Source organism: Bombina bombina, chromosome 1 (assembly GCF_027579735.1).
Source record: "Bombina bombina isolate aBomBom1 chromosome 1, aBomBom1.pri, whole genome shotgun sequence".
NCBI lineage: Eukaryota > Metazoa > Chordata > Amphibia > Anura > Bombinatoridae > Bombina > Bombina bombina.
In genome coordinates this window covers 849,682,830-849,707,506 of record NC_069499.1, presented here as the reverse complement: position 1 = coordinate 849,707,506, position 24,677 = coordinate 849,682,830, and the positions used below count along the sequence as shown (strand labels likewise).

At 41.6% G+C, this 24,677-nt stretch overlaps 1 protein-coding gene across 4 annotated transcripts in view; it reads left to right on the top strand.

Annotated features, from left to right (window-relative positions):
• Positions 1-24,677, top strand: part of VRK3 (VRK serine/threonine kinase 3) — a 403,485-nt gene that overhangs the window by 358,245 nt on the left and 20,563 nt on the right. For all 4 annotated transcript variants that reach the window (XM_053699491.1, XM_053699492.1, XM_053699488.1 and 1 more), the window contains 3 exons: positions 4,574-4,706; positions 21,017-21,134; positions 21,974-22,032. In XM_053699491.1, the coding sequence (XP_053555466.1) occupies positions 4,574-4,706; positions 21,017-21,134; positions 21,974-22,032 (310 nt within the window). The remainder of the gene's footprint in view (positions 1-4,573; positions 4,707-21,016; positions 21,135-21,973; positions 22,033-24,677) is intronic.

The following is a 24,677-nucleotide window of genomic DNA, read 5'->3' as shown; positions in this document are numbered from 1 at the left end:
CTGGGCACTAGAAATAGTCTCTCAGGGTTATCTTCTAGAATTCAAGAAACTACCCCCAAGGGGAAGGTTCCACATATCTCACTTATCTTCAAACCAAATAAAGAGACAGGCATTCTTACATTGTGTAGAAGACCTGTTAAAGATGGGAGTGATACACCCAGTTCCAACTGTGGAACAAGGTCAGGGGTTTTACTCAAATCTGTTTGTAGTTCCCAAAAAAGAGGGAACTTTCAGACCAATTCTGGATTTAAAAATTCTAAACAAATTCCTCAGAGTTCCATCGTTCAAAATGGAAACCATTCGAACAATTTTACCTACAATCCAGGAGGGTCAATATATGACTACCGTGGACTTAAAGGATGCGTATCTACATATTCCTATCCACAGAGATCATCATCAGTTCCTAAGGTTCACCTTTCTGGACAAACATTATCAGTTCGTGGCTCTCCCATTCGGACTAGCCACTGCTCCCAGAATTTTCACAAAGGTGCTCGGGTCCCTTCTAGTGGTTCTAAGACCAAGGGGCATTGCAGTGGCACCTTATCTGGACGACAATCTAATTCATTGTCTCTTTCCAAGGCAGAGGCTCATACAGACATTGTTCTAGCCTTTCTCAGATCTCACGGGTGGAAGGTGAACGTAGAAAAGAGTTCCCTGTCTACGTCGACAAGAGTTCCCTTTTTGGGAACAATAATAGATTCTTTAGAAATGATCTTCTTGACAGAAGTCAGAGAGACTCACTCCGTTGTTGGTTGTCCCAGGATCACCTGTCTCAGGGAATGAGTTTCCGCAGACCAGAGTGGGTCATTGTCACGACCGACGCCAGTCTATTAGGCTGGGGCGCGGTCTGGAATTCCCTGAAAGCTCAGGGTTTATGGTCTCGGGAAGAGTCTCTTCTCCCGATCAACATCCTGGAACTGAGAGCGATATTCAATACTCTCTGGGCTTGGCCTCAACTAGCGAAGGCCGGATTCATAAGATTCCAGTCAGACAACATGACGACTGTAGCTTACATCAATTATCAGGGGGGAACAAGGAGTTCCTTGGCGATGAGAGAGGTATCCAAAATCATCAAATGGGTGGAGGATCATTCCTGCCACCTATCTGCAATCCACATCCCAGGAGTAGACAACTGGGAGGCGGATTATCTGAGTCGTCAGACTTTCCATCCGGGGAGTGGGAACTCCACCCGGAGGTGTTTGCCCAGTTGACTCAATTATGGGGCATTCCAGACATGGATCTGATGGCGTCTCGTCAGAACTTCAAGGTTCCTTGCTACGGGTCCAGATCCAGGGATCCCAAGGCGACTCTAGTGGATGCATTAGTGGCGCCTTGGTCGTTCAACCTAGCTTATGCGTTACCACCGTTCCCTCTCCTTCCCAGGCTTGTAGCCAGGATCAAACAGGAGAAGGCCTCGGTGATTCTGATAGCTCCTGCGTGACCGCCCAGGACTTGGTATGCAGACCTGGTGAATATGTAATCGGCTCCACCATGGAAGCTACCTTTGAGACAGGATCTTCTAGTACAAGGTCCATTCGAACATCCAAATCTAGTTTCTCTGCAGCTGACTGCTTGGAAATTGAACGTTTGATTTTATCCAAGCGTGGGTTTTCAGATTCAGTGATAGATACTCTGGTCCAAGCCAGAAAACCTGTGACTAGAAAGATTTACCATAAAATATGGAAAAGATATATCTGTTGGTGTGAATCCAAGGAATTCTTCTGGAGTAAGATTAAAATTCCTAAGATACTCTCCTTTCTCCAAGAAGGTTTGGATAAGGGATTGTCAGCGAGTTCTCTAAGAGGACAGATTTCTGCTTTATCTGTCTTGTTACACAAACGACTAGCAGCTGTGCCAGATGTACAAGCTTTTGTACAGGCTTTGGTCAGAATCAAGCCTGTTTACAGACCCTTGACTCCTCCTTGGAGTCTAAATTTAGTTCTGTCAGTTCTTCAAGGGGTTCCGTTTGAACCCTTACATTCCATTGATATCAAGTTACTATCTTGGAAAGTTCTGTTTTTAGTTGCTATTTCTTCTGCAAGAAGACTTTCGGAATTATCTGCTTTGCAGTGTAATACACCCTATCTGGTGTTCCATTCAAGGTCGTTTTGCGTACTAAGCCTGGTTTTCTTCCGAAGGTTGTTTCCAACAGGAATATTAACCAGGAAATAGTTGTTCCTTCTCTGTGTCCGAATCCAGTTTCAAAGAAGGAACATTTGTTACACAATTTAGATGTAGTTCGTGCTTTAAAGTTCTATTTAGAAGCAACTAAGGATTTTAGACAAACCTCATCTTTGTTTTTCGTTTACTCTGGTAAGAGGAGAGGACAAAAAGCTACGGCTACCTCTCTTTCTTTCTGGCTGAAAAGCATTATCCGATTGGCTTATGAGACTGCCGGATGGCAGCCTCCTGAACGAGTCACAGCTCACTCCACTAGAGCTGTGGCTTCCACATGGGCCTTCAAGAACGAGGCTTCTGTTGATCAGATATGTAAGGCAGCGACTTGGTCTTCTCTACACACTTTTGCCAAATTTGACAAATTTGATACTTTTGCTTCTTCGGAGGCTGTTTTTGGGAGAAAGGTTTTGCAAGCCGTGGTGCCTTCCGTTTAGGTAACCTGATTTGCTCCCTCCCTTCATCCGTGTCCTAAAGCTCTGGTATTGGTTCCCACAAGTAATGGATGACGCCGTGGACCGGACACACCAATGTTGGAGAAAACAGAATTTATGCTTACCTGATAAATTACTTTCTCCAACGGTGTGTCCGGTCCACTGCCCGCCCTGGTTTTTTAATCAGGTTTGAAAATTTCTTTCTCTATACACTACAGTCACCACGGCACCCTATAGTTTCTCCTTTTTTTCTCCTAACCGTTGGTCGAATGACTGGGGGGCGGAGCCTGAGGAGGGGCTATATGGACAGCTTTTGCTGTGCTCTTTGCCATTTCCTGTTGGGGAAGAGAATATTCCCACAAGTAATGGATGACGCCGTGGACCGGACACACCGTTGGAGAAAGTAATTTATCAGGTAAGCATAAATTCTGTTTCTCTTGCGGTGTATCCAGTCCACTGCCCGCCCTGGCAATTAAGTCAGGTTAAAATTTCTTGTTTAAACTACAGTCACCACTGCACCCTATGGTTTCTCCTTTTTCTCCTAACCGTCGGTCGAATGACTGGGGGGCAGAGCCAGAGGGGGAGCTATATGGATAGCTCTGCTGTGTGCTCTCTTTGCCACTTCCTGTAGGGAATGAGAATATCCCACAAGTAAGGATGAATCCGTGGACTGGATACACCGCAAGAGAAAGTAATTTATCAGGTAAGCATAAATTCAGTTTTTTTCTTTTCCAAGTTTTCTCGACTTCGGACGAAGCAGGTTTTTTGTTGGATAAGGGTTTTTCATGCCTGGTGCCCTCAGAATGGGCCACCTTTTGTACCTTCCTGTCTGTGCATTGTGTCCTCTATAGCTTGGGTATTGTTTTCCCAAAAGTAATGAATGCAGCTGTGGACTCTTTCCATTTATTAAGAAAAACATAAATTATGCTTATCTGATCATTTTCTTTTCTTCAAATGGAAAGAGTCCACAGCTCCCCGTCCGTTTTTTTCTGAGGGGCATCTGTTATTTTCTTCTGGCACCTTTTCACCCTGGTATTTCCTCTTCTGTTCCTTGTTCCTTGGCAGAATGACTGGGGGATGAGGGCAGTGGGAGGAGTATTTAAGCCTTTGGGGTGTCTTTGCCTCCTCCTGGTGGCCAGGTTCTTATTTCCCAAAAGTAATGAATGCAACTGTGGACTCTTCCCATCTGAAGAAAAGAAAATGATCAGGTAAGCATAATTTATGTTATGTGTGTGTATAAATATACTGTATATATGTATAAATATATATGTGTGTATGTGTATATATATATATATATATATATATATATATATATATATACATACATACATACATACATACATACATACATACATATACACACACAAGCACTTTTAGGGCCCAATCTTTTCACAAAGGACAAATTGGGCAAGGAGTCCATGTCTAGTTCCCCCATTACCCTTAGGGAGACTATCCAGGGTCATAATACAAATGCACAAGAGAGGTGCTCTACCAGAAACGAACAATAGCTCAGTAGCTTTTTCTTTGGTGCGTTACCACCCAGGAGCAGCCTCTTTTAGCCCAATTGGGCTTTTCAGAGAGGAGAACGTTTGTGAAGTATATCAATCTGATTCCGCCTAGTAAGGTCAGTCCATTGCCGAAATACCAGGCATTCCTCCTTCAACAAGGAACATGACAACTCCAGACGATCGTTTTAGTCTTCATTGGGCCTTGTCATTGAGATGCAGCCATATTCTTTGAAGCACATTGGGCAAGGAGTCAACGTCTGGTCCCCCCCCCCCAACCTTAGGGAGACATTTTCTCATGCACCAGCTCCTATTGAGCATGTGCAAGAGTTCACAATATACACATATGTGTTTGTAATTAACTGATGTCTCATGATTTCTTATGTTTTTATTGATCATGCAAATCTACTGCATTTAATGGGTTTTTTATAACAGTTAATATCATTCTTCTAACACTAGGTCTACCTGGCTGGATACTATTATGCATTTCGCTATTGCCCAGAAGGAAAACACGTCAGCTACAGAGAAGGCAGCAAAACTCCCCACGAAGGAACAGTCATGTTTATAAGCTTGGATGCTCACAAAGGAGCTGGTAAACTTCCATATTTTTTGGGGTTTATTATAAGTCAAATAAGATACATAAAAAGGCAGGAGGTACAAATGGAGAACAAAACTTAAAATTGAATATTCCATTGAATATTACAGAGCTTTCTGATACAAAAGCAGAGTTGTGACAGAACAAACTTAAAATTGAATATTACATTGAATATTACAGAGCTTTCTGATACAAAAGCAGAGTTGTGACAGAACATCATGACTAAAAGAATCCGTCATCTAGGGAATAATAGCAACAGTTAGCCTGATAAGTATAGATACAGATGATGAAATATATGTATGTTATTTATATATAAATCAAAATCAAATAGTGACAATACCTGAGTTACTCTGGACTGACTGACTGGACTGTTGTTAGTGCTGAGCTAATCTGAGAAGTTGCCCTGCAGCCCAGTAGTGTTTTCATCTTTTCCGAGTGCCAAAAAGATTCCATAGCCTTTATTTCCCCCCTTCCATTTAAAATTTAGCTTGGTGCAGCTGGAACCTTTCTAGGCCTTACAGCTGTGAATTACAGATCCAACTTTTATTGTGTTGTGTGGTATGTGTCGTGTGTATATGCATGTGTATATATATATATGTGTGTGTGTGTGTATGTATGTATGTATGTGTATATATATATATATGTATGTATGCGTATATATATATATATATATGTATGTGTGTGTGTGTGTGTATATATATATATATATATATATATATATATTATAATTTCCATCTTAATGCCAGGAGGAGGCAAAGACACCCCAGCCAAAGGCTTAAATACCTGCCCCAGTCATTCTTTGCCTTTCGTCACAGGAGGTTGGCAGAGAAGTGTCGGAAGATTCTGAGGAGTCTCTTATGGAGGGTAGTACTCATCGAAATGGGACTGGAGTTTTAAGTAATCCTGTCAGCCTGTCAGTGAGAGCATGGATGAATGTTAGAGTCCAGAGATGCAGGGAGAGTCTTTCTGCAAAACCTTTCAGCTCCATAAGAAATCAGTGTTGATGAGATTCGCTGCCTGCTTTCTGCTCTCAAGTCCATGTCAGGAGCAATGCTACTACCCTGTCACACTTGAAAGTCCATGTTCCTGCTCCACGGCATAGATTCTGGTAAGATCATTTCATTTTTACACATATGATAACGTAGGAAGACAGGGTCACAGTTTGTCTCCTTTATCTGTATAGAATCAAGGGTAATACCCTCAGTAAGGGGGTTATTGAACAGGGGGGATTTGTACATGATATTGTTTATTGTGCTAATGCTGCTAATCCCTCTATTGGTGGGACCGTCCAGGACAACTGTCCCGGGGGACATCCTTTCTGACACCGTCCTAGGAGATTGTGTCCACGGACGCAAGTCTGTCAGGATGGGGAGCTGTTTGGGGTGCCAGAAAGGCACAGGGCAGGTAGACCCTTTATCGGAGTTGAGTGTACCGATAAACATTCTGTAAATCCGAACGTTATTCAAAGCTCTTAGGGGTTGGCCCCTCCTGGGGTTGTCCCGATTCATTAGGTTCCAGTCAGACAACATCAACCTACTTACATTTTTCCACTGTTGCCACTTCTACCTCGTGTAGTGGCCCGCATCAAGCAGGCGCAAGCTTCGGCTATTCTGATTGCTCCGTCATGGCAGCGGAGGACATGGTTTGCGGATCTGGTAGGGATGTCATCGTCTCCTCCATGGAGGTTACCCTGTCGCAGAGACCTGCTGGTACAGGGGCCATTTCTTCACCAAAATCTTGATTCTCTGAGGCTGACTGCGTGGAGATTGAACGTCTAGTCTTAGCCAAGAGAGGATTTTCAGAGAGAGTGATTGATACTCTAGTTCAGGCCAGGAAGCCGCACACTCGCCGCATCTATCATAAGGTGTGGAGGACCTATTTGTCCTGGTGTGAGGAACATGGATATCTCTGGCACAAGGTTAGGGTATCCAGAATCCTGGCTTTTCTCCAGGATGGACTGGATAAAGGTCTTGCTGCCAGTTTCGGCCTTATCTGTACTGTTACACAAGAAGCTTGTGGTGCTTCCTGATATTCAGTCCTTTGTTCAGTCTCTGTCTAGGATCAGGCCTGTCTTTAGAAATTCTGCTTCCCCTTGGAGCTTGAACTTAGTTCTTAAGATTTTGCAGAGGGATCCGTTTGAGCCTATGCATGCGCTTGACATTAAACTTCTTTCCTGGAAAGTCCTATTCCTACTGGCTATTGCATTGGCTGGCAGAGTCTCTGAGTTAATGGCCTTGCAATGTGAGCCTCCTTACCTGGTTTTATTCTTAAAAACACGATGAGTCCATGGATCATCTTTATTACTTATGGGATATTCACCTCCTGGTCAGCAGGAGGAAGCAAAGAGCCCCACAGCAGAGCTGTTAAATAGCTCCTCCCTTCCCTCCCACTCCAGTCATTCTCTTTGCCTACGTTAGTGATAGGAAGAGGTAAAGTGAGGTGTTAGAAAAAGATTCTTCAGTCAAGAGTTTATTATTTTTAAAGTAGTGCCAGAGAGTGCTGCTTTGTTCTAGGTTGTAGCCGTAGTCCATATCAGTCTCTACAGTAGAGCTTTTGGTGGCTTTAGAGCAATGGGAACTGATGGGACATAATTCTCACTGCGCCTCCCATACACTTATGCTGCCCTTATCTTGATAGCCTAAGTAAGATAACTCAGGCTTTATTTTTATCCACAGGGCTATGGAGTTCAAGGTAAGTGCTGACTTTTTTATTCTGGGTCAATAAATGGATCTCAGAGAAGTGGAGCACTTTATTTATTTGGTAAGAACTCCTACATGTAAAAGGAGGGACCTTCATGACCTTTAGCAGGGGCTAAAGGAGATTGACTTATTTTGGGATCACTTGGGCTGAGGGTAAATAGAACTCAGTGGGAGGTGAGATTGTTTAAACATTATTTGGCTGAGCTGCGGTAGAAGAAAAGCAGTAACCAAATTTGTCCCCATGTTTATGAAGGCTCAGTTGGCTCCCGGTGGCGTTATAACACTGTTAATACCAACTGGGAGCTCCAGGGTTTTTACGCCCTTGAAGGGCTAAGGAGATCCCTGCTTACTTTGGGGATCACTTGAGCTGAGGATAAATTGATCTCAGTGGGAAGTAATAGGCTTACACTTTATTTGACTGGGCTACGATAATGAAGCGGTAGCCAAGTTTGACCCCAAGTTTCGGATGGCACAGTTAGCTCCCGGTGACGTTGTTATAACTGTACTAATGGCGACCGGGCGCTACATGATTGTTACGCCCACGATGGGCAGAGCCTCGTGTGGTGCCAGTTTTGTGGACTGCGCGCTTTTTCCTCCCATGCTGTTTTTCAGGATCGGGGGGGGGGGGTGTTTATCACAGTGTGTTGTGTTCATTAGTAAGGGGAATCCGGACAGCGTTAGAGCTGCGTTGCGGTCCTGTTTACAACTCTCTTTTACACGATTTGTACAACAATTTCTCAACTAAAAAGAGAGGGCATTGTACAAAGTTGCTGCTCTACCTAAAGATCGATATTATAATGTTCTAGTGCTATTGTCATACACAAACGGACTTTTATTCTAGAAGCTGGGATGGTTTGTTTTTTACCGTTATGCACTCAAAGAGCATAAAGTTTTGGGACTGCTGGGCACCTCAGCAAGGTTTAGCTGAGGGGTAGTTGGGTGCTACAGTGACGATGTATTTCTAGATTTGAAAATAAAGAGTTACATTTTAAATTTTAAGGAGACAGTAACGTTTTCATGTGTTAATTTTTATTATAAAATTTTCTCTTTTCCTGAGCCTATTATTTCTAAGACCCCTGCTTTTCAGGAACTAATTGACAAGTGGCCAGGCTGTGCCTCAATTTCTCCTACAGTATCCAAATTATGGCCCACATGCAGTGCTCTGCGCTTCCTTTAACCCCGCCCGGAGTTATTCTGCATTGCAGACATTTTATGTTGGGATTATTGGAGAGAGATTTCCAGTCTCAGATGGAACAATATCTTTATTTTTTTAGCTTGATTTCCTTTATTTGTTACTTTAGGAGGTTTTACTTACCCTGGGTGACTCCGACACCGTCGGTGTAATCTATGCTCGTGCGCATTCCCTATTTTAAAAAAAAACATTTCCCATAGCCGTCTCAACTAAGGAGGCTGGGCAATCTTTTCCTAGGGTGGAAAGTTTTTTTCTGTTACAGTTTACAGAGTCTTATGGTTAGAGCCTTGTTCTGCGGACGTACGCTCTAGGTCTACGCTTTTAGCGTCTTCTTTCAAGAGAGACCTTGTTGGGACCCAGCTTGGCGGAACTGTTCTCTTTTGACATTTTGAAGAATTAAAAAAAAAAATCAAAATAGTTTGCTGTCAATCAAGGACAGCATGAAGGTTATGCCCTCAACCCGGGATTGGGCCTTGTAGGGGGCGGACTTTCCGTTTTCGAGGAAGGGGAAATTTCTGATTATGGTAGATAGGGCCCTGCGTGCAGTCGAGGGAGTTAAAGTTGGTCAGTGAATTTAAAGAATCTAAAGGTGATGATAGATGTTGCATCTTTAGTAAGTGAATGTGTCGTCAAGTCCGTCTTATTGGGAAACACGATTCCCAAAGGAACAGCAGTTCAGCATAGTATTTCAGCTTGTCATTGATATAGTAGAAATACCTCTCTAATGCTAGATTTCGTTTCATTTGGTCTATCCACATATGCAGGGTGGGAATAGTGTCAGATTTCCAAAACCTAGGTATTATCTGTTTGGCGCTACTGATGGCCAGGAGAAGGAGTGTGGTATAGTGTTTAAAGGAGAGCTTGGGGGTGACGTGAAATAGAAATATAATGGGATCCAAGGTTATGTCACTATTTAGAAGTTTGCACATAGTTCAGTTGATATCTTGCCAGAATTGGCCTATCAGGGGACATGTCCACCATATATGAAACGGGGTGCCCTCCTCTGAGCATTTCCTCCAACATCTGTTGGATGCTTCAGGGAAGATATACTTTAATCTATGGGGGGTAAGGTACCATCTGAGGAGGAATTTGGGAATTAGTCTCTAAGACTGTCGTCGAGTGAGCTGACTTGGAGGTACTTTAGAAGATGTTGTACCATTCTTGTTCATCAAGTGTGTATGGGAGTTCCTTGTGCCAAGAAACCACAGTTGGTGTTTGTATGATTCCTTTAGGTGTTATAAGTAATGAGTATAGTGTAGAAATTGCATGTCTAGGAGTAGTGTCCTGAGTGCACATCATTTCAAGGGGAGTACGTTCCCTGACTGTCAGGGGTTTATTTTTGTAGGAGTTAACAAAGTGCGTAAGTTGCAAATACCGGAACCAGCATGAGAATTGTGTTATGTTAAGGCTTTCTAGGTGTTGTTGGGATATCAATTTACCCGCCTCCATAAGTGTGTATAAGGGTAGTGAATTATTTAAATTAACTATAAATTTGGGGATAATGATATTCCGATTGGGAAGTCGATATTTTATAGTACAGTCGTTAGTGGAGAAGGAACTGAGGAGAGATGTTGGTGCATGTGTAGAACATTAGACCAGACTTTAAAAGTCTCCCCAATGATAGGGTTTCTGGCGAGACTAGGTGGTAGGTTAATTTTAGGTTGCCAACAATACACCCCCAGCTGTGATATGTTTGTGATATCATGTTCCAGGACTAGCCAAGTTTTATGATATGATGGTAAGTGTGCACCAATCCACAATCCTCCTCAAGAACACAGCCTGGCGATATTTGGTAAAATCTGGAACTCCCAAGCCTCCGGAATCTTTAGGAAAGTAAAGTGTGGATTTGGCAATCCTGGGAAGACGTTTTTTCCATATGTAGGAGTTAACCATTGTTTGTAATCTGGGTAAGTATGATGTAGGAAGCAGTATTGGAAGGGTCTGAAATAAGTATAGCATTTTGGGGAGTATGGCCATTTTGGTGATCCCAATTCTACCAAACCAAGATATTGTTTTGTGGATCCACGTCGACATGTCCATTGTAAGGGTATTTAGGAGGAATTCGTAGTTCAAGTCAAACAACTGTTGAGGTTTTGTAGACAGGTGGACACCTAGGTATTTTAGGGAGTCTCGTTGTATTATGTAAGGTGATTGCTGCTGCAATGTGTGTAACTCGATCTCGGATAAGTTAATTGGGAGGATTTCTGATTTACGTTGATTCACTAAATAGTTAGAGCATGAGCCATATTCTTCCAGGGAGCTCTGTGCCGCAGGGAGAGAGATTGTTGGTTGTGTTAGCGTCAATAGTAAGTCATCTGCGTATAGCGCTAGTTTGTGGGTGGGGAATTTACTGTAAGTCCGTGAATGTTGGGGTTATTGCATAATGTAGTGGCCAGTGCTTCCATTGATAACACGAATAGTAATGGGGAGAGCGGGCACCCCTGGCGGGTGCCATTAGAAATATTAAAAGAAGAGGATAGTATACCGTTGATTCTGATTTTGGCTGTTGGGGAGTTATACAGTGCAAAGATCCTGTGAATTAAGTTGTTGGGAAAGCCAAATTTTTGTAGTGTAAGTTTTAGAAAGGTCCAGTCAAGTCTGTCAAAAGCTTTTTCAGCGTCTGTCGATAGTAAAAGGAAAGGAAGGTCATGATCAGAAACATATTGCATGAGGTGAAGAATTTTCACTGTATTGTCCTTAGCCTCTCTCTGTGGCACAAAACCCACCTGGTCGGCATGAATAAGGGAGGGTAGCGTTTTATTTACTCTGATGGCTAGTATCTTAGCTTAATGTCCGTATTAAGCAGGGAGATTGGGCGATAATTTGATGGTACTGTCGGGTCTTTATTCAGTTTAGATAGCACTGTAACTACTGCCTCTAACATGGAGGGGGGTAAGCTCTTGGTATTGTCAATATGATTAAATACTGATAGTAAGTATGGTATGACTATGTGGCTAAATTTTTTGTAGTAAGTACCCGAGATACCATCGGGGCCAGGGCTTTTCCCTGTTTTTAAAGATTTGATCGCTACTGCAATTTCCTCTGCAGTGATTGGCGCTGTCAGCATTTCTGCGTATTCATTTGAGATAGTCGGGAGAGATATATGGTCTAAATATTTAATACATTTTAGTTGATGCATTCTAATATCCCTATCTGGTGTTACATTATAGAGATCAGAATAATAGTTTTTAAAAATCTCTGCAATTCTCTGGGTTTCTACAGTTATCTTATTTAGAGGATCTTGTATTGATGTGATGAAGTGTGTTGATTGCTTAGTTTTGATGGCTCTGGCTAGTAGTTTGCCCGGTTTATATCCTTCTAAATAGAATCTTTGTTGAAGTCTAAGAGCTTGTGTTTGTGCTGATTGGTCCAAGAACTCTGTGAGTTTATGTCTAGCTTGGTCTAATTGTGACTTAAGAGTTATGTCTTTAGGATTCTGATTATGAAGACGGGCTGATTGCTGAAATTGTTTAGTAATTTCCTGATACAGGACTCTATGCTTTTTCTTTTGGATGGATTTAAGTTTCATCATGTCTCCCCTCAGAGAGCATTTGTGAGCTTCCTACAGGATATATGTGTCAATGTCGGGGGTGTCATTAGTTCGAAAATAATCTAATAAGAATGTCTCCAGTTGTTGTAACAAGAGGTCATTCTTCAATAGTGCGTCATCTAGACGCCACTGAAAAGGTTTGTAAGGTAAAGAAGACCAGTGCAAGACGCATAGGACCGCTGAATGATCTGACCAGGCTGTAGGGGATATTTCAGTATCAGATATATAGGCAATAGTGGCGTGGTCTATGAGTATGTCATCTATTCATGATTGCGATTGATTAGGGGGTGAATAAAAGGTAAATTCTTTTTTGATAGGATGTTGCATACGCCAGGTGTCGTGAACACCCATGAGTGCCAAGTCATCTTTTATTGATTTGAGAGTCCGTCTGGACATATGAGATCTGGTATTGGAGCTATCTAACAGTGGATTTAGCGGAGTGTTGTGCGGAACATTAAACCCTTTAACATTCTGTGTCATTATCCTTATCGATTTTGTATTACTCATGGTGAAACATACGCTATGTGTTTAGATATGGTAGAAAAAGTGGAGCCTTGCTCCGCAGGGACAGTTATTCCGGAATATGTTGGACCTGTCATTGTAAAATATTGCAGTAGTCTTAATAATTTCACATGATTGCAACACAATAAACACTGTTATATGGTGATTATGAACAAAAGGTAAACAATACATGAACAAAAACAACAATAAGAACAACCAAAACCGGCAATGTGACATCCTGTGTCACTTAAACGGGGAAGACTGGCCTTACCCATTCTAAAGAGTATGACAAAATTATTTACAAAACAAATTGTACTTGTTAAACTTAAGGCTATATGGACAAAAATTAACAACTGTAATCTAAAGTTCAGGATGTTCTGCCCTAGATCAAACATAAACTGGCAGGAGAAAAAAGTGAAAACTAGATATGTAAGTTAGACAGTCCTAAGGCTCTGAAGGCAAATCTCACCACTCTGACGAGGAACAGAACTCAGGTGATGTCCGTGAGGGTTGCCACATGAGGTTTCTTTGGTTTCTTCGATTGGGATTGCATCCAAGGGTTGCGGGGAGGTTTTTGTAGCAATGGCCTGGTAGAAGATGTCTGATCGTCAGAATCTGGTGCTGGTTGTGGGGAGTCAATTCCCAAAGAAGAGCAAAAGGTCGGAGCATCCGCAAGGGACTTGCAGATAAGCTTGATGACCTTGTGATACACTTGAATAAAGCAGGGAAAACCCCATCTGTATAGAATTCCCTTTGCTCTAAGGATGGACGTAAGTGGAAGAAAGTCTCTCCTTCTTTGCAGCGTACGAGGGGCAAGATCTCTTTAAGTTGTCTGTCTGCACAAAGTATCTCTTCTTTAGCTTGATAGTCTTTTAGCTTTAAGACTACGTCACGTGGAGATGCGTTCTCTGGAGGCTTTGGCCCAAGCGCTCTATGGGCTCTATCCATTGATATGTCAACTGCCGACGATGGGCCCAAAAGGTGTGAGAAGAGGCCTTGTAGATATTCAGTGATAGTATTGGTTAAGATAGATTCATGGATTCCTCTTATTCGGAGGTTCTGGCGGCGTTCCCTGTTTTCTAAATCCTCCAGTTTATCTTGTAACTGGGTAAGAAATAGGTCGTGGGCTTGGGCCGTGGTTTGTAAGGTAGATATTTCAGATTGATTGAAATCATTATCTTCCTGCAATGCTTCAACCCAGTTCCCAATTTCCGTCATATCCTTTCTTAGACCTGCCAGTTCCTCCTTTATGCAGTCACGGACTTTAACTACTATGTTGTCCAAATTAGCTTTGGAGGGGATAGAGGCCAGAAAAGCCTTGTTTAACAGTACAGGTTCTTCAGCGATGCTATCCTCACTATCTGGATGAGATAGCGGGTCCTGGAAGTGTAGCATGTTTCTGTAGAGCAGCTTGGGGGTTGTCAGAAACCTTGAAAATGGAGGTCACTGATTTATTTGCAGCTGCTGAGCTTTTCAGTTGTTTATCCTGTTTGGGTGCACTTGTTGGCGACATGTTGAGAGTATATTTTATGCGTATTATACAAGATTCTGCCTGTCTATTTCAAATATTGAAGGATATTGATATACAGTCTGTATAGAGTGGTAGAATCTCCCTCACCTCTAACTGGGTGAGCTGTGATGGTGTATTCAGAGTGGTATTACATTGAGGCCTATTACAAGTCCTGTCTCAGCTGCCGTTATTTCTGAGCACCATGCTGTTAAATCAGCTGTTCTGATGGAAAAAATATTATAAAGGTTTGCAGGTGCCTATTTAAGTATAAGGCCTTGTATATCTTCTAAAACATTTTATGCAAGTCTCTTGCGCTACATCGCACACACCACACAGTGACCGCAAATATAGTAGGGTAGTTAAGGGGGTGTTAGCGATTCAATTTATGAGATAACTGTGATATCTTCTGGGGTATCCTGGTTAATTGCTGAGGTCAGCGGAATATGCCGATGCGTGCAGCGTTACATCTAGGCCCAAAATGGCGACCGCAACTTAGGTCCCTAGAAATAGGGAAGATCATATAGTTCTCTGTGGCGGATCTTCAGCGCTTTGTGGCACTCATGTTCCTCTATATTAGTGGTGCTGTTCTGCCGGGTTATAGCACTTGATTGCCCGATCTAACAGTGATTACGGGTAACGGCTCTCGGAGCTCACTCACAGTGCGGCCATCTGTCTCGTGAGCCGGCTCTGCCCCCTCATCTCAAGTTTTTATTGTTTCCTTTTCTGGATAAACATTACCAGTTTGTGGCTCTTCCTTTGGTCTTGCCACAGCCCCAGAATCTTCACAACGGTTCGGGGATCTCTGTTGATGGGGCTTCGTGCAAAAGGGGTTGCAGTGGCGTCTTATCTAGACGACATTCTAGTTCCGGCTACATCTTTTCATCTAGCAAGGTCTCACACGGATTTGGGATTATCATTCCTAAAATCCACGGCTGGAAGGTGATTTTAGAAAAGAATTCCTTAGGCCCACACTCAAGCGTGACTTTCCTGGGTCCCATAATAGATTCTCTGTCTATGAAGATTTTTCTGACAGAAGTCAGGAAATTAAAGTTTATCGATACTTGTCTAGCTCTGCAATCTTCTCCTCGCCCTTCAGTGGCTCAGTGCATGGAGTTAATAGGTCTGATGGTAGCGGCAATGGACATCATCCCGTTTGCTCGCTTTCATCTCAGAGCTCTGCAGTTGGACATGCTCAAACAATGGAACGGAAATTATTTGGACTTGTCTCCTCGACTTCTATTGGCACAGGAGACAAAGGAGTCTATTCTTTGGTGGTTGTCTCTAGATCATCTCTCCCAGGGAACATGTTTTTCGCAGACCTTCCTGGGAGATTGTGACAACAGATCCCAGCCTTCTGGGTTGGGGAGCAGTTTGGGGCTCCCTGAGGGCTCAAGGGATATGGTCTCAGTCAGAGTCTTTGTTACCCATAAACATTCTGGAACTGAGAGTGATCTACAATGCTTGCCTGGCCTGGCCTGGCCTGGCCTCAGCTGGCTTCGGCTCAGTTTATCAGGTTCCAGTTGGAACCTGATAAACGTCAGTTGTCTACATCAATCATCAACGTCAGTTGTCTACATCAATCATCAGGGAGGAACAGGAAGTTCCTTGGCAATGGCAGAGGTCTCCAAAATAATTTGGTGGGTGGAGACCCATTCTTGTTGTCTGTCGGCAATTCATATCCCAGGGGTGGACAACTAGGAGGCGGATTTTCTGAGCAGACAGACCTTTCATCTGGGGGAGTGGGAACTTCCTCCGGATGTGTTCTCCAGTCTGTTCCTCAAATGGGGTGAGCCAGAGTTGGATCTCATGGCATCCAGGCAGACTGCCAAACTTCCGAGGTACGGGTCGAGATCCAGAGATCCTCAGGCTGCTCTGATAGATGCTCTGGCGGCCCCTTGGTCCTTCAATCTAGCATAACTGTTTCCTCCGTTTGCTCTCCTTCCTCGAGTGATTGCCCGGATCAAACAGGAAAGGGCTTCAGTGATTCTCATAGCACCGGCCTGGCCTCGCAGGATCTGGTATGCAGACCTGGTGGAGATGTCGTCTCTACCTCCTTGGTGGCTTCCGCTTCGAAAGGACCTTCTGATTCAGGGACCCTTCCATCATCCAAATCTAGATTCTCTGAAGCTGACTGCTTGGAGATTGAACGGTTGATTCTAGCCAAGCGAATTTTTTCTAACTCAGTCATAGACACTTTGATTCAGGCTCGTAAGCCTGTCACTAGAAAGATTTATCACAAGATTTGGCGTAAATACCTTTATTGGTGTGAATCAAAGGGCTACTCCTGGAGTAGAGTTAGGATTCCTAGGATTTTGTCTTTTCTCCAGGAAGGATTGGAGAAAGGATTATCAACAAGTTCTTTAAAGGGTCAAATTTCAGCATTATCTATCCTGTTACACAAGCGTCTAGCTGATGTCCCTGATGTGCAGTCTTTTTGTCTGGCCTTAACCAGAATTAGGCCTGTGTTTAGACCTGTTACTCCTCCATGGAGTCTTAATCTAGTTCTCAAGGTTCTTCAAGGGGTTCCATTTGAACCTATGCATTCCTTAGATATCAAGTTGTTATCTTGGAAGGTTTTATTTCTGGTAGCAATTTCTTCTGCTCGTAGAGTGTCTGAGCTTTAAGCATTAAAATGTGAGCCCCCTTAGCTTATTTTTCATGCGGATAAGGTTGTCTTACGTACGAAATTTGGATTTCTTCCCAAGGTTGTTTCTGATCGGAACATTAATCAGGAGATTGTTGTACATTCCTTGTGTCCTAATCCTTCTTCTAGGAAGGAGGGGCTCTTGCACAATTTGGATGTAGTTCGTGCTTTAAAGTTTTATTTACAGGCGACTAAAGACTTTCTCCAGTCTTCCTCTTTGTTTGTGGTATTTTCAGGCAAACGTAGGGGACAGAAAGCTATGGCTGTTTCTCTTTCCTTTTGGAGTGTTTATACGTTTGGCTTAGAAAACTGCTGGACAGCAGCCTCCTGAAAGGATTACGGCTCATTCCAATAGGGCTGTTGTTTCCTCATGGGCATTCAAAGTTGAAGCTTCTGTGGAACAGATTTGCAAAGCTGCAACTTGGTCTTCTCTTCACACTTTTACAAAGTTTTACAAATTTTATACTTTTGCCTCGGCTGAGGTTACTTTTGGGAGAAAGGTTCTTCATGCAGTGGTGCCTTCCGTTTAGGTCTCCTATCTTGTCCCTCCCATATCATCCGAGTACTCTAGCTTGGGTATTGGATCCCATAAGTAATGAAGATGATCAGTGGACTCATTGTGTCTTTAAGAAGAAAAGAAAATTTATGCTTACCTGATAAATTTATTTCTTATTAGACACGATGAGTCCACGGCCCGCCCTGTTCTTTTAAGACAGGATGTTTTTTATTGTAAAATTCAGTCACCTCTGCTCCTTGGCTTTTCCTTTCCTAACTTCGGTCGAATGACTGGAGTGGGAGGGAAGGGAGGAGCTATTTAACAGCTCTGCTGTAGTGCTCTTTGCCTCCTCCTGCTGACCAGGAGGTAAATATCCCATAAGTAATGAAGATGATCCGTGGACTCATCGTGTCTAAGAAGAAATAAATTTATCAGGTAAGCATAAATTTTCTTTTTCACTCTGATAAGACAGTTCTTCGCACTGGATTAGGATTTCTTCCCAAAGTAGTGTCAAATCGTAACATCAATCAGGAAATAGTAGTTCCTTCCTTGTATCTTAACCCTTCTTCGTCAAAGGAAAGGTTGCTTCATAATTTGGATGTGGTTCAGGCCTTGAAGTTTTATCTTCAAGCCACAAAGGAATTCAGACAGACTTCGTCTTTGTTTGTTGTGTATTCAGGGAAGGGCAGAGGGCCTCTTCCACTGCACTGTCTTTTTGGTTAAGGAGCATTATCCATCTGGCCTTTGAGACAGTGGGACATAAGCCTCCTCAGAGGATCACAGCTCATTCAACTAGGGCTGTGGCCTCTTCTTGGGCATTTAAGAACTAGGCTTCTATGGAGCAGATTTGTAAGGCGGCAACTTGGTCTTCTTTAAATACTTTTGCAAAATGTTACAAATTTTATGTTTTTGCTTCGGTGAAAGCAGCTTTTGGGAGAGAGGTTCTGCAGGCTGTGGTGCCCTCAGTTTAGGGTATCTCCTTTTACCCTCCCGTTTTTTTCATTCAGTGTCCTCTAGAGCTTGGGTGTTTGTTCCCACAAGTAATGAATGAAGCAGTGGACTCTCCTCCCATTAAGATGGAAAACATAAATTATGCTTACCTGATCATTTCATTTCCATCTGTGGGAGAAGAGTCCACTGCTCCCGCCGTTTCTCCGGTGGGCGGACCTAAATTTAATTTTATTGTTCTGGCACCATTTATACCCTGATATTTATTCTACTGTTCCTTGTTCCCTTGGCAGAATGACTGGGGGAGGTATTTAAGCCTTTGGCTGGGGTGTCTATATAATGTCTTCTAGATTTCTTATAATCTTAATCTCATAGGGTTGAACCAGCTGACACATATTAGGTTTTGGCAAATTGTGAGAAACTGTACATAAAGACAAACAATTTCGAGGACCAAAATCAGCATGGTTTTTACGTCAAGGAGATCATGTCATACTAATCTATTTGATTATGTAACAAAAGTGTTAGACCAGGGTGGAGCAGTTGATGTAGTGTATCTAGATTTCCCACACATCAACCTAATTGGCAAACTGTATCTCCTTGGTCTAGAATCAAAAATTGTGAACTGGGTAGAATGCAAGATTAAAGAGTCAGTAAACCTTAAAATTAATGTTATATAATTCTGCACATAGTGCAGAATTATATAACATTATATTAGCCAAACTTTCTAACACATAATATTCCCTTTTCATTTTTAACAAAAAACGCTGTTTTACAGACCCGCTCTGGCTGTGACTATACAGCTGGCCCGATGCGCTGTGTAAAAAAAGCAGACCCGCTCAGCAGAGCGCAGAGATCGGGTCTGTAAAACGGCGTTTTTTGTTAAAAATGAAAAGGGAATATTATGTGTTAGAAAGTTTGGCTAATATAATGTTATATAATTCTGCACTATGTGCAGAATTATATAACATTAATTTTAAGGTTTACTGTCCCTTTAAAGGCATACTAAACCCAAATTTTTTTTCTTTAATGATTCCGATAGAACATGCAATTTTAAGCATCTTTCTAATTTACTCCTATTATCAAATTTTCTTTATTCTCTTGCTATCTTTATTTAAAAAGCAGGAATGTAAAGCTTAGGAGCCGGTCCATTTTTGGTTTAGAACCTGGGTTATGCTTGCTGATTGGTGGCTAAATTTATCCACCAATAAGCAAGCAGTATCCAGCGTGCTGAACCTAAAATGGGCAGGCTCCTAAGCTTTGCACTCCTGCTTTTTAAATAAAGACAGCAAGAGAACGAAGAAAAATTGATAATAGGAGTAAATTAGAAATTTGATTAAAACTGCATGCTCTTTCTGAATCCTGAAAGAAAAAAAATTGGGTTCAGTGTCCCTTTAATGATAGAAAATAGTGTCTTAGTAAATGGAGTACATTCAACAGCTGGGGCTGTTACTAGTGGTGTTCCTCAGGGGTCAGTTCTGGGGCATGTTTTGTTAACATATTTACCAGTGATATCAGCAAAAGAGTACAAGGGAAAGTATGTCTGTTTGCAGACGATACAAAAATGTATAATGGAGTAGATGTTCCAGGGGTGGACCAAATGATAAATTATATTTTTTTAAACATTTGAGGATTGGACAAATGACTTGGAACTAAAGTTTAACATTGCAAAGTGCAAAATTATGCATTTAGGAAAGAAAAATCCAAATGTTAATTACAGGCTCAATTACACTTTACTAAATGTTACAAATGTAGTATTGCAGCAAGTAAGGTCAGTAGAATGCTTGGTTGTATTGCTAGAGCTTAGAGGAGAGAAGTGAAAGAGGTGATATGATTGGAACTTTTAAGTATATCAATGGGCTTAGTAAAGCTGAGGCAGTGTAAATCATTTTCATAAAAAGAGAAATTTGAGAACAAGGGGTCATGAGCTTAAAGGGACAGTATACACTGATTTTCATATAACTGCATGTAATTGACACTACTATGAAGAATAAGATGCACAGATACTGATATAAAAATCCAGTATAAAACTGTTTAAAAACTTACTTAGAAGCTCTCAGTTTAGCTCGGTTGAAAAGGTAGCTGGAAAGCCCACTGCAAGTGGGAAATGAGACACTCCCCCCTCCCCCTTCTTTTGCATATGAAAAGACCCTTTACACAAACAGGAGCAAGCTGGAGAAGGTATCTGACAGTATTCTCATAAAACTTTGGGGCTTGGTTAGGAGTCTGAAAATCAGAGCACTGTTATTTAAAAATAAGCAAAACTATACATTTAAAAAAGAAAAAAAAACTATGGGCTATATAAATAGATAATCTACAAAACATTTATGCAAAGAAAAAATGAGTGTATATTGTCCCTTTAAGCTGAAGGGTACTAGATTCAGGAGTAATTTGAGGAAACACTTCTTGACAAAAAGAGTGATTCATGCAATAAACTTCCATTAAAGGTGGTAATGACAAACACTGTTGGGGAATTCAATAAATGCCCGGGATAAGCATAAGGCTATCCTACAAACTACTAGATACATTTATACGTGTAGGAAATGTTGGGCAGACTTGTTTGACCTATAGTTCTCATTTACCGTCAAAATCATCAAAAACTAACTTTTTACGCTTGAAGTAGAACTAAATAAAGATCTACCCTTCTGAAATGTATTTTTTATTGTGGATGTGATACGACAAAACCATTTTTCAGCAGTGATGTGTAAACAGGTTGTTTATTCTGCAGTTTGGAACACTGTTTTCATGGTATTTATTATGTTTGTTTTAGGCCCCTGCCGTCGCAGTGATCTGGAGTCATTAGGGTACTGCATGCTGAAGTGGCTCTCTGGGGTTGTCCCATGGGAAGACCAGATCGACTCCAGTAAAATAATGGAGCAGAAGAAAAGGTTAGTGACTCACACCTTTCAATGGAGATATTAGTGAGCCAAAATGATTTTGTACGTAGCACACTCAACACGAGTAGATCCGGGATAAGCGAGAGATGAGTGATAATATAAGGAAGCAAGAAACAGGAATGTTCCTAACACAGATACTAACTATTGTGTACGATTCCCAATACCACAATAGTAATCTGGTGTCGATATGCCATATATCAATATCTGAGTTCAAGTTAAAGTCACTCACCCCTGCGTTGGCACTCAAATACAGTTTGGGTGTTCCGTGTGAATCCACTCAGCACAGGAAATCCTTTGGACACTAGAATCACTCGGTCCACAATATTCTTACTTCTTATCTACTGTATATGCAGGAGGATGTTTCCATCAAACGGCCTATAACCACTGTCGTGAACACGCTGAGTGTTCAGTCTGTCCAATTCTCCTGGTATTTATGACGTCATCAGGGGTGGCCGAATGCAGGCAAAAGAAGACGGCCGATCAGCAGGTCTGGTTCAAAGCATAAGCAACAAAAAAGGAAGATAAGTCATATTCACATCTACTTATGATGTCAATGAGTAGCTGAGCTTCACGTTATGGAGGAGGGTTTAATATATCTGGCCTTCGTAATTGTCCTGATCATAGCACATACAGATAAAACATTCTGCGGGGAAGGCCTGAACCATTCTTATGCTAAGCCCTATAACATAAAACATAGGAGGCGTGGTGTGATATTTATTCATTGGAAACAAAGTCTATGGAAGACACATTGTCCTGTAATTTACCATAGAGGACCTTGAGAACACTTGCTTCATCTGCATGTTTAAAACTTAATTCCTGTTTTGTTTTAGATACAAAACCGATATCCCTGGGCTCCTGAAAGACAGCTTTAATCGGAAGAAGGCCCCAGGTATGTGCAGAAACATATTGCCTATTCAGCATGTTGTTTCTATATCTTTGTTAAAGCACTTGTCAGTTACAATGTAAATGTATGTAGTATGGCTCATCCAATGCACAAATTACTTTTAGAAATTATTCTAGTATGCCGCATTCCACATATTAAATTTAATTTTTTAGATGAAATAAAAATCTAAGAAATTGTAGAAAATATATTTTTCCAGATTTAGTCACCAAAAAAAAAAGGTTATAGTAGCCAGAGGGGATATTTTATTTTCTGATGAACAAAGCAGTTGTATAGACCGAAATTGTACAATGCTAAATGTGAAACCCGAACAATAAATATAAGAATATACAAGACAAATAAAATTACCACCTGAAAAGGTATTGTGTTAGCTGAAAAAGAAAGCCTACTCCAGAAATTAACATTCATTTCAATAATAGAAAAAAATAAATCCTCAATTGTACAAAGGTGAATAGTTAAATACAGACTATCATAGCTTCTGTTTTACATATACCTTGGTTTATAGCAATTTTGTGGTCTTTTTTGTGGTTTTTCATCTTTCTTTCATGTAATTAGCAAGAGTCCATGAGCTAGTGACGTATGGGATATACATTCCTACCAGGAGGGGCAAAGTTTCCCAAACCTCAAAATGCCTATAAATACACCCCTCACCACACCCACAATTCAGTTTTACAAACTTTGCCTCCCGTGGAGGTGGTGAAGTAAGTTTGTGCTAGATTCTTTGTTGATATGCGCTTTGCAGCAGGCTGGAGCCCGGTTTTCCTCTCAGAGTGCAGTAAATGTCAGAGGGAAGTGAAGAGAGTATTGCCTATTTGAATACCATGGTCTCTTTCTACGGGATCTATTTCATAGGTTCTCTGTTATCGGTCGTAGAGATTTCTTCTCCTACCTACCTTTTCAGATCGACGATATACTCTAATATACCATTGACTCTATTGATTCTCGTTTCAGTACTGGTTTGGCTATCTACTATATGTAGATGAGTGTCTTGGGGTAAGTAAGTCTTATTTTATTATGACACTCTTAAGCTATGGTTGGGCACTTTATTTATAAAGTTCTAAATATATGTGTTTAAACTTATATTTGCCATGATTCAGGGTAATTAGTATTCCTTATTTCAGACAGTCAGTTTAATTATTTGGGATAATGCATATGAATGGTTATTTTTTCTTACCTTAAAATTTTTCAATTGACTTTTTTTCCTGTGGGCTGTTAGGCTCGCGGGGGCTGAAAATGCTTCAATTTATTGCGTAATTTTTGGTGCTGACTTTTTTGGCGCAAAAAATTTGTCATTTCCGGTGCCCTAATTGACGCCGGATGTTGTTTATGGTTGCATCATTTTTTTGCGCCAAAAATGTGGGCATTATTTTTTTCGGCGTCACCGGATGTGGCGTCATACTTAGCGGTAAAATTTTTTTAGGCGTTAGCGCCAATAATGTGGGCGTCATTTTTGCCGCCAAAAAATGTGGGCGTTATTCTTGTCTCCACCTTTTTTCTCTTGTTAAGTGTATCCAGTCCACGGATCATCCATTACTTATGGGGTATTCTCCTTCCCAACAGGAAATTGCAAGAGGATCACCCACAGCAGAGCTGCTATATAGCTCCTCCCCTCACTGCCATACCCAGTCATTCTCTTGCAACTCTCAACAAAGATGGAGGTCGTAAGAGGACTGTGGTGTTTTATACTTAGTTTATTTCTTCAATCAAAAGTTTGTTATTTTTAAATGGTACCGGAGTGTACTGTTTATCTCAGGCAGTATTTAGAAGAAGAATCTGCCTGTGTTTTCTATGATCTTAGCAGAAGTAACTAAGATCCTTTGCTGTTCTCACATATTCTGAGGAGTGAGGTAACTTCAGAGGGGGAATAGCGTGCAGGTTTCCCTGCAATAAGGTATGTGCAATTAAATTATTTTTCTAGGGATGGAATTTGCTAGAAAATGCTGCTGATACCGAAGTAATGTAAGTAAAGCCTTAAATGCAGTGATAGCGACTGGTATCAGGCTTATTAATAGAGATACATACTCTTATAAAAGTGTATTTTAAAACATTTGCTGGCATGTTTAATCGTTTTTTATATATGTTTGGTGATAAAACTTATTGGGGCCTAGTTTTTTCCACATGGCTGGCTTGAATTTTGCCTAGAAACAGTTCCTTGAGGCTTTCCACTGTTGTAATATGAGTGGGAGGGGCCTATTTTAGAGCTTTTTTGCGCAGCAAAAATTACAGACACAGATAGCAAGGAGTGGGATAGACCCGGTGTGCCCTTTTCCCCACCTCCTATATTTAGAAAAATGTTTCCAATAGACGCCACTACACGGGACTTATGGCAGACGGTCCCTAAGGTGGAGGGAGCAGTTTCTACTTTAGCAAAGCGTACCACTATCCCGGTTGAGGACAGTTGTGCTTTTTCAGATCCAATGGATAAAAAATTGGAAGGTTACCTTAAGAAAATGTTTATTCAACAAGGTTTTATTTTGCAGCCCCTTGCATGCATTGCGCCTGTCACTGCTGCGGCGGCATTCTGGTTTGAGGCCCTGGAAGAGGCCATCCATACAGCTCCATTGGAGGAAATTATTGACAAGCTTAGAACGCTTAAGCTAGCTAACTCATTTGTTTCTGATGTCATTGTTCAT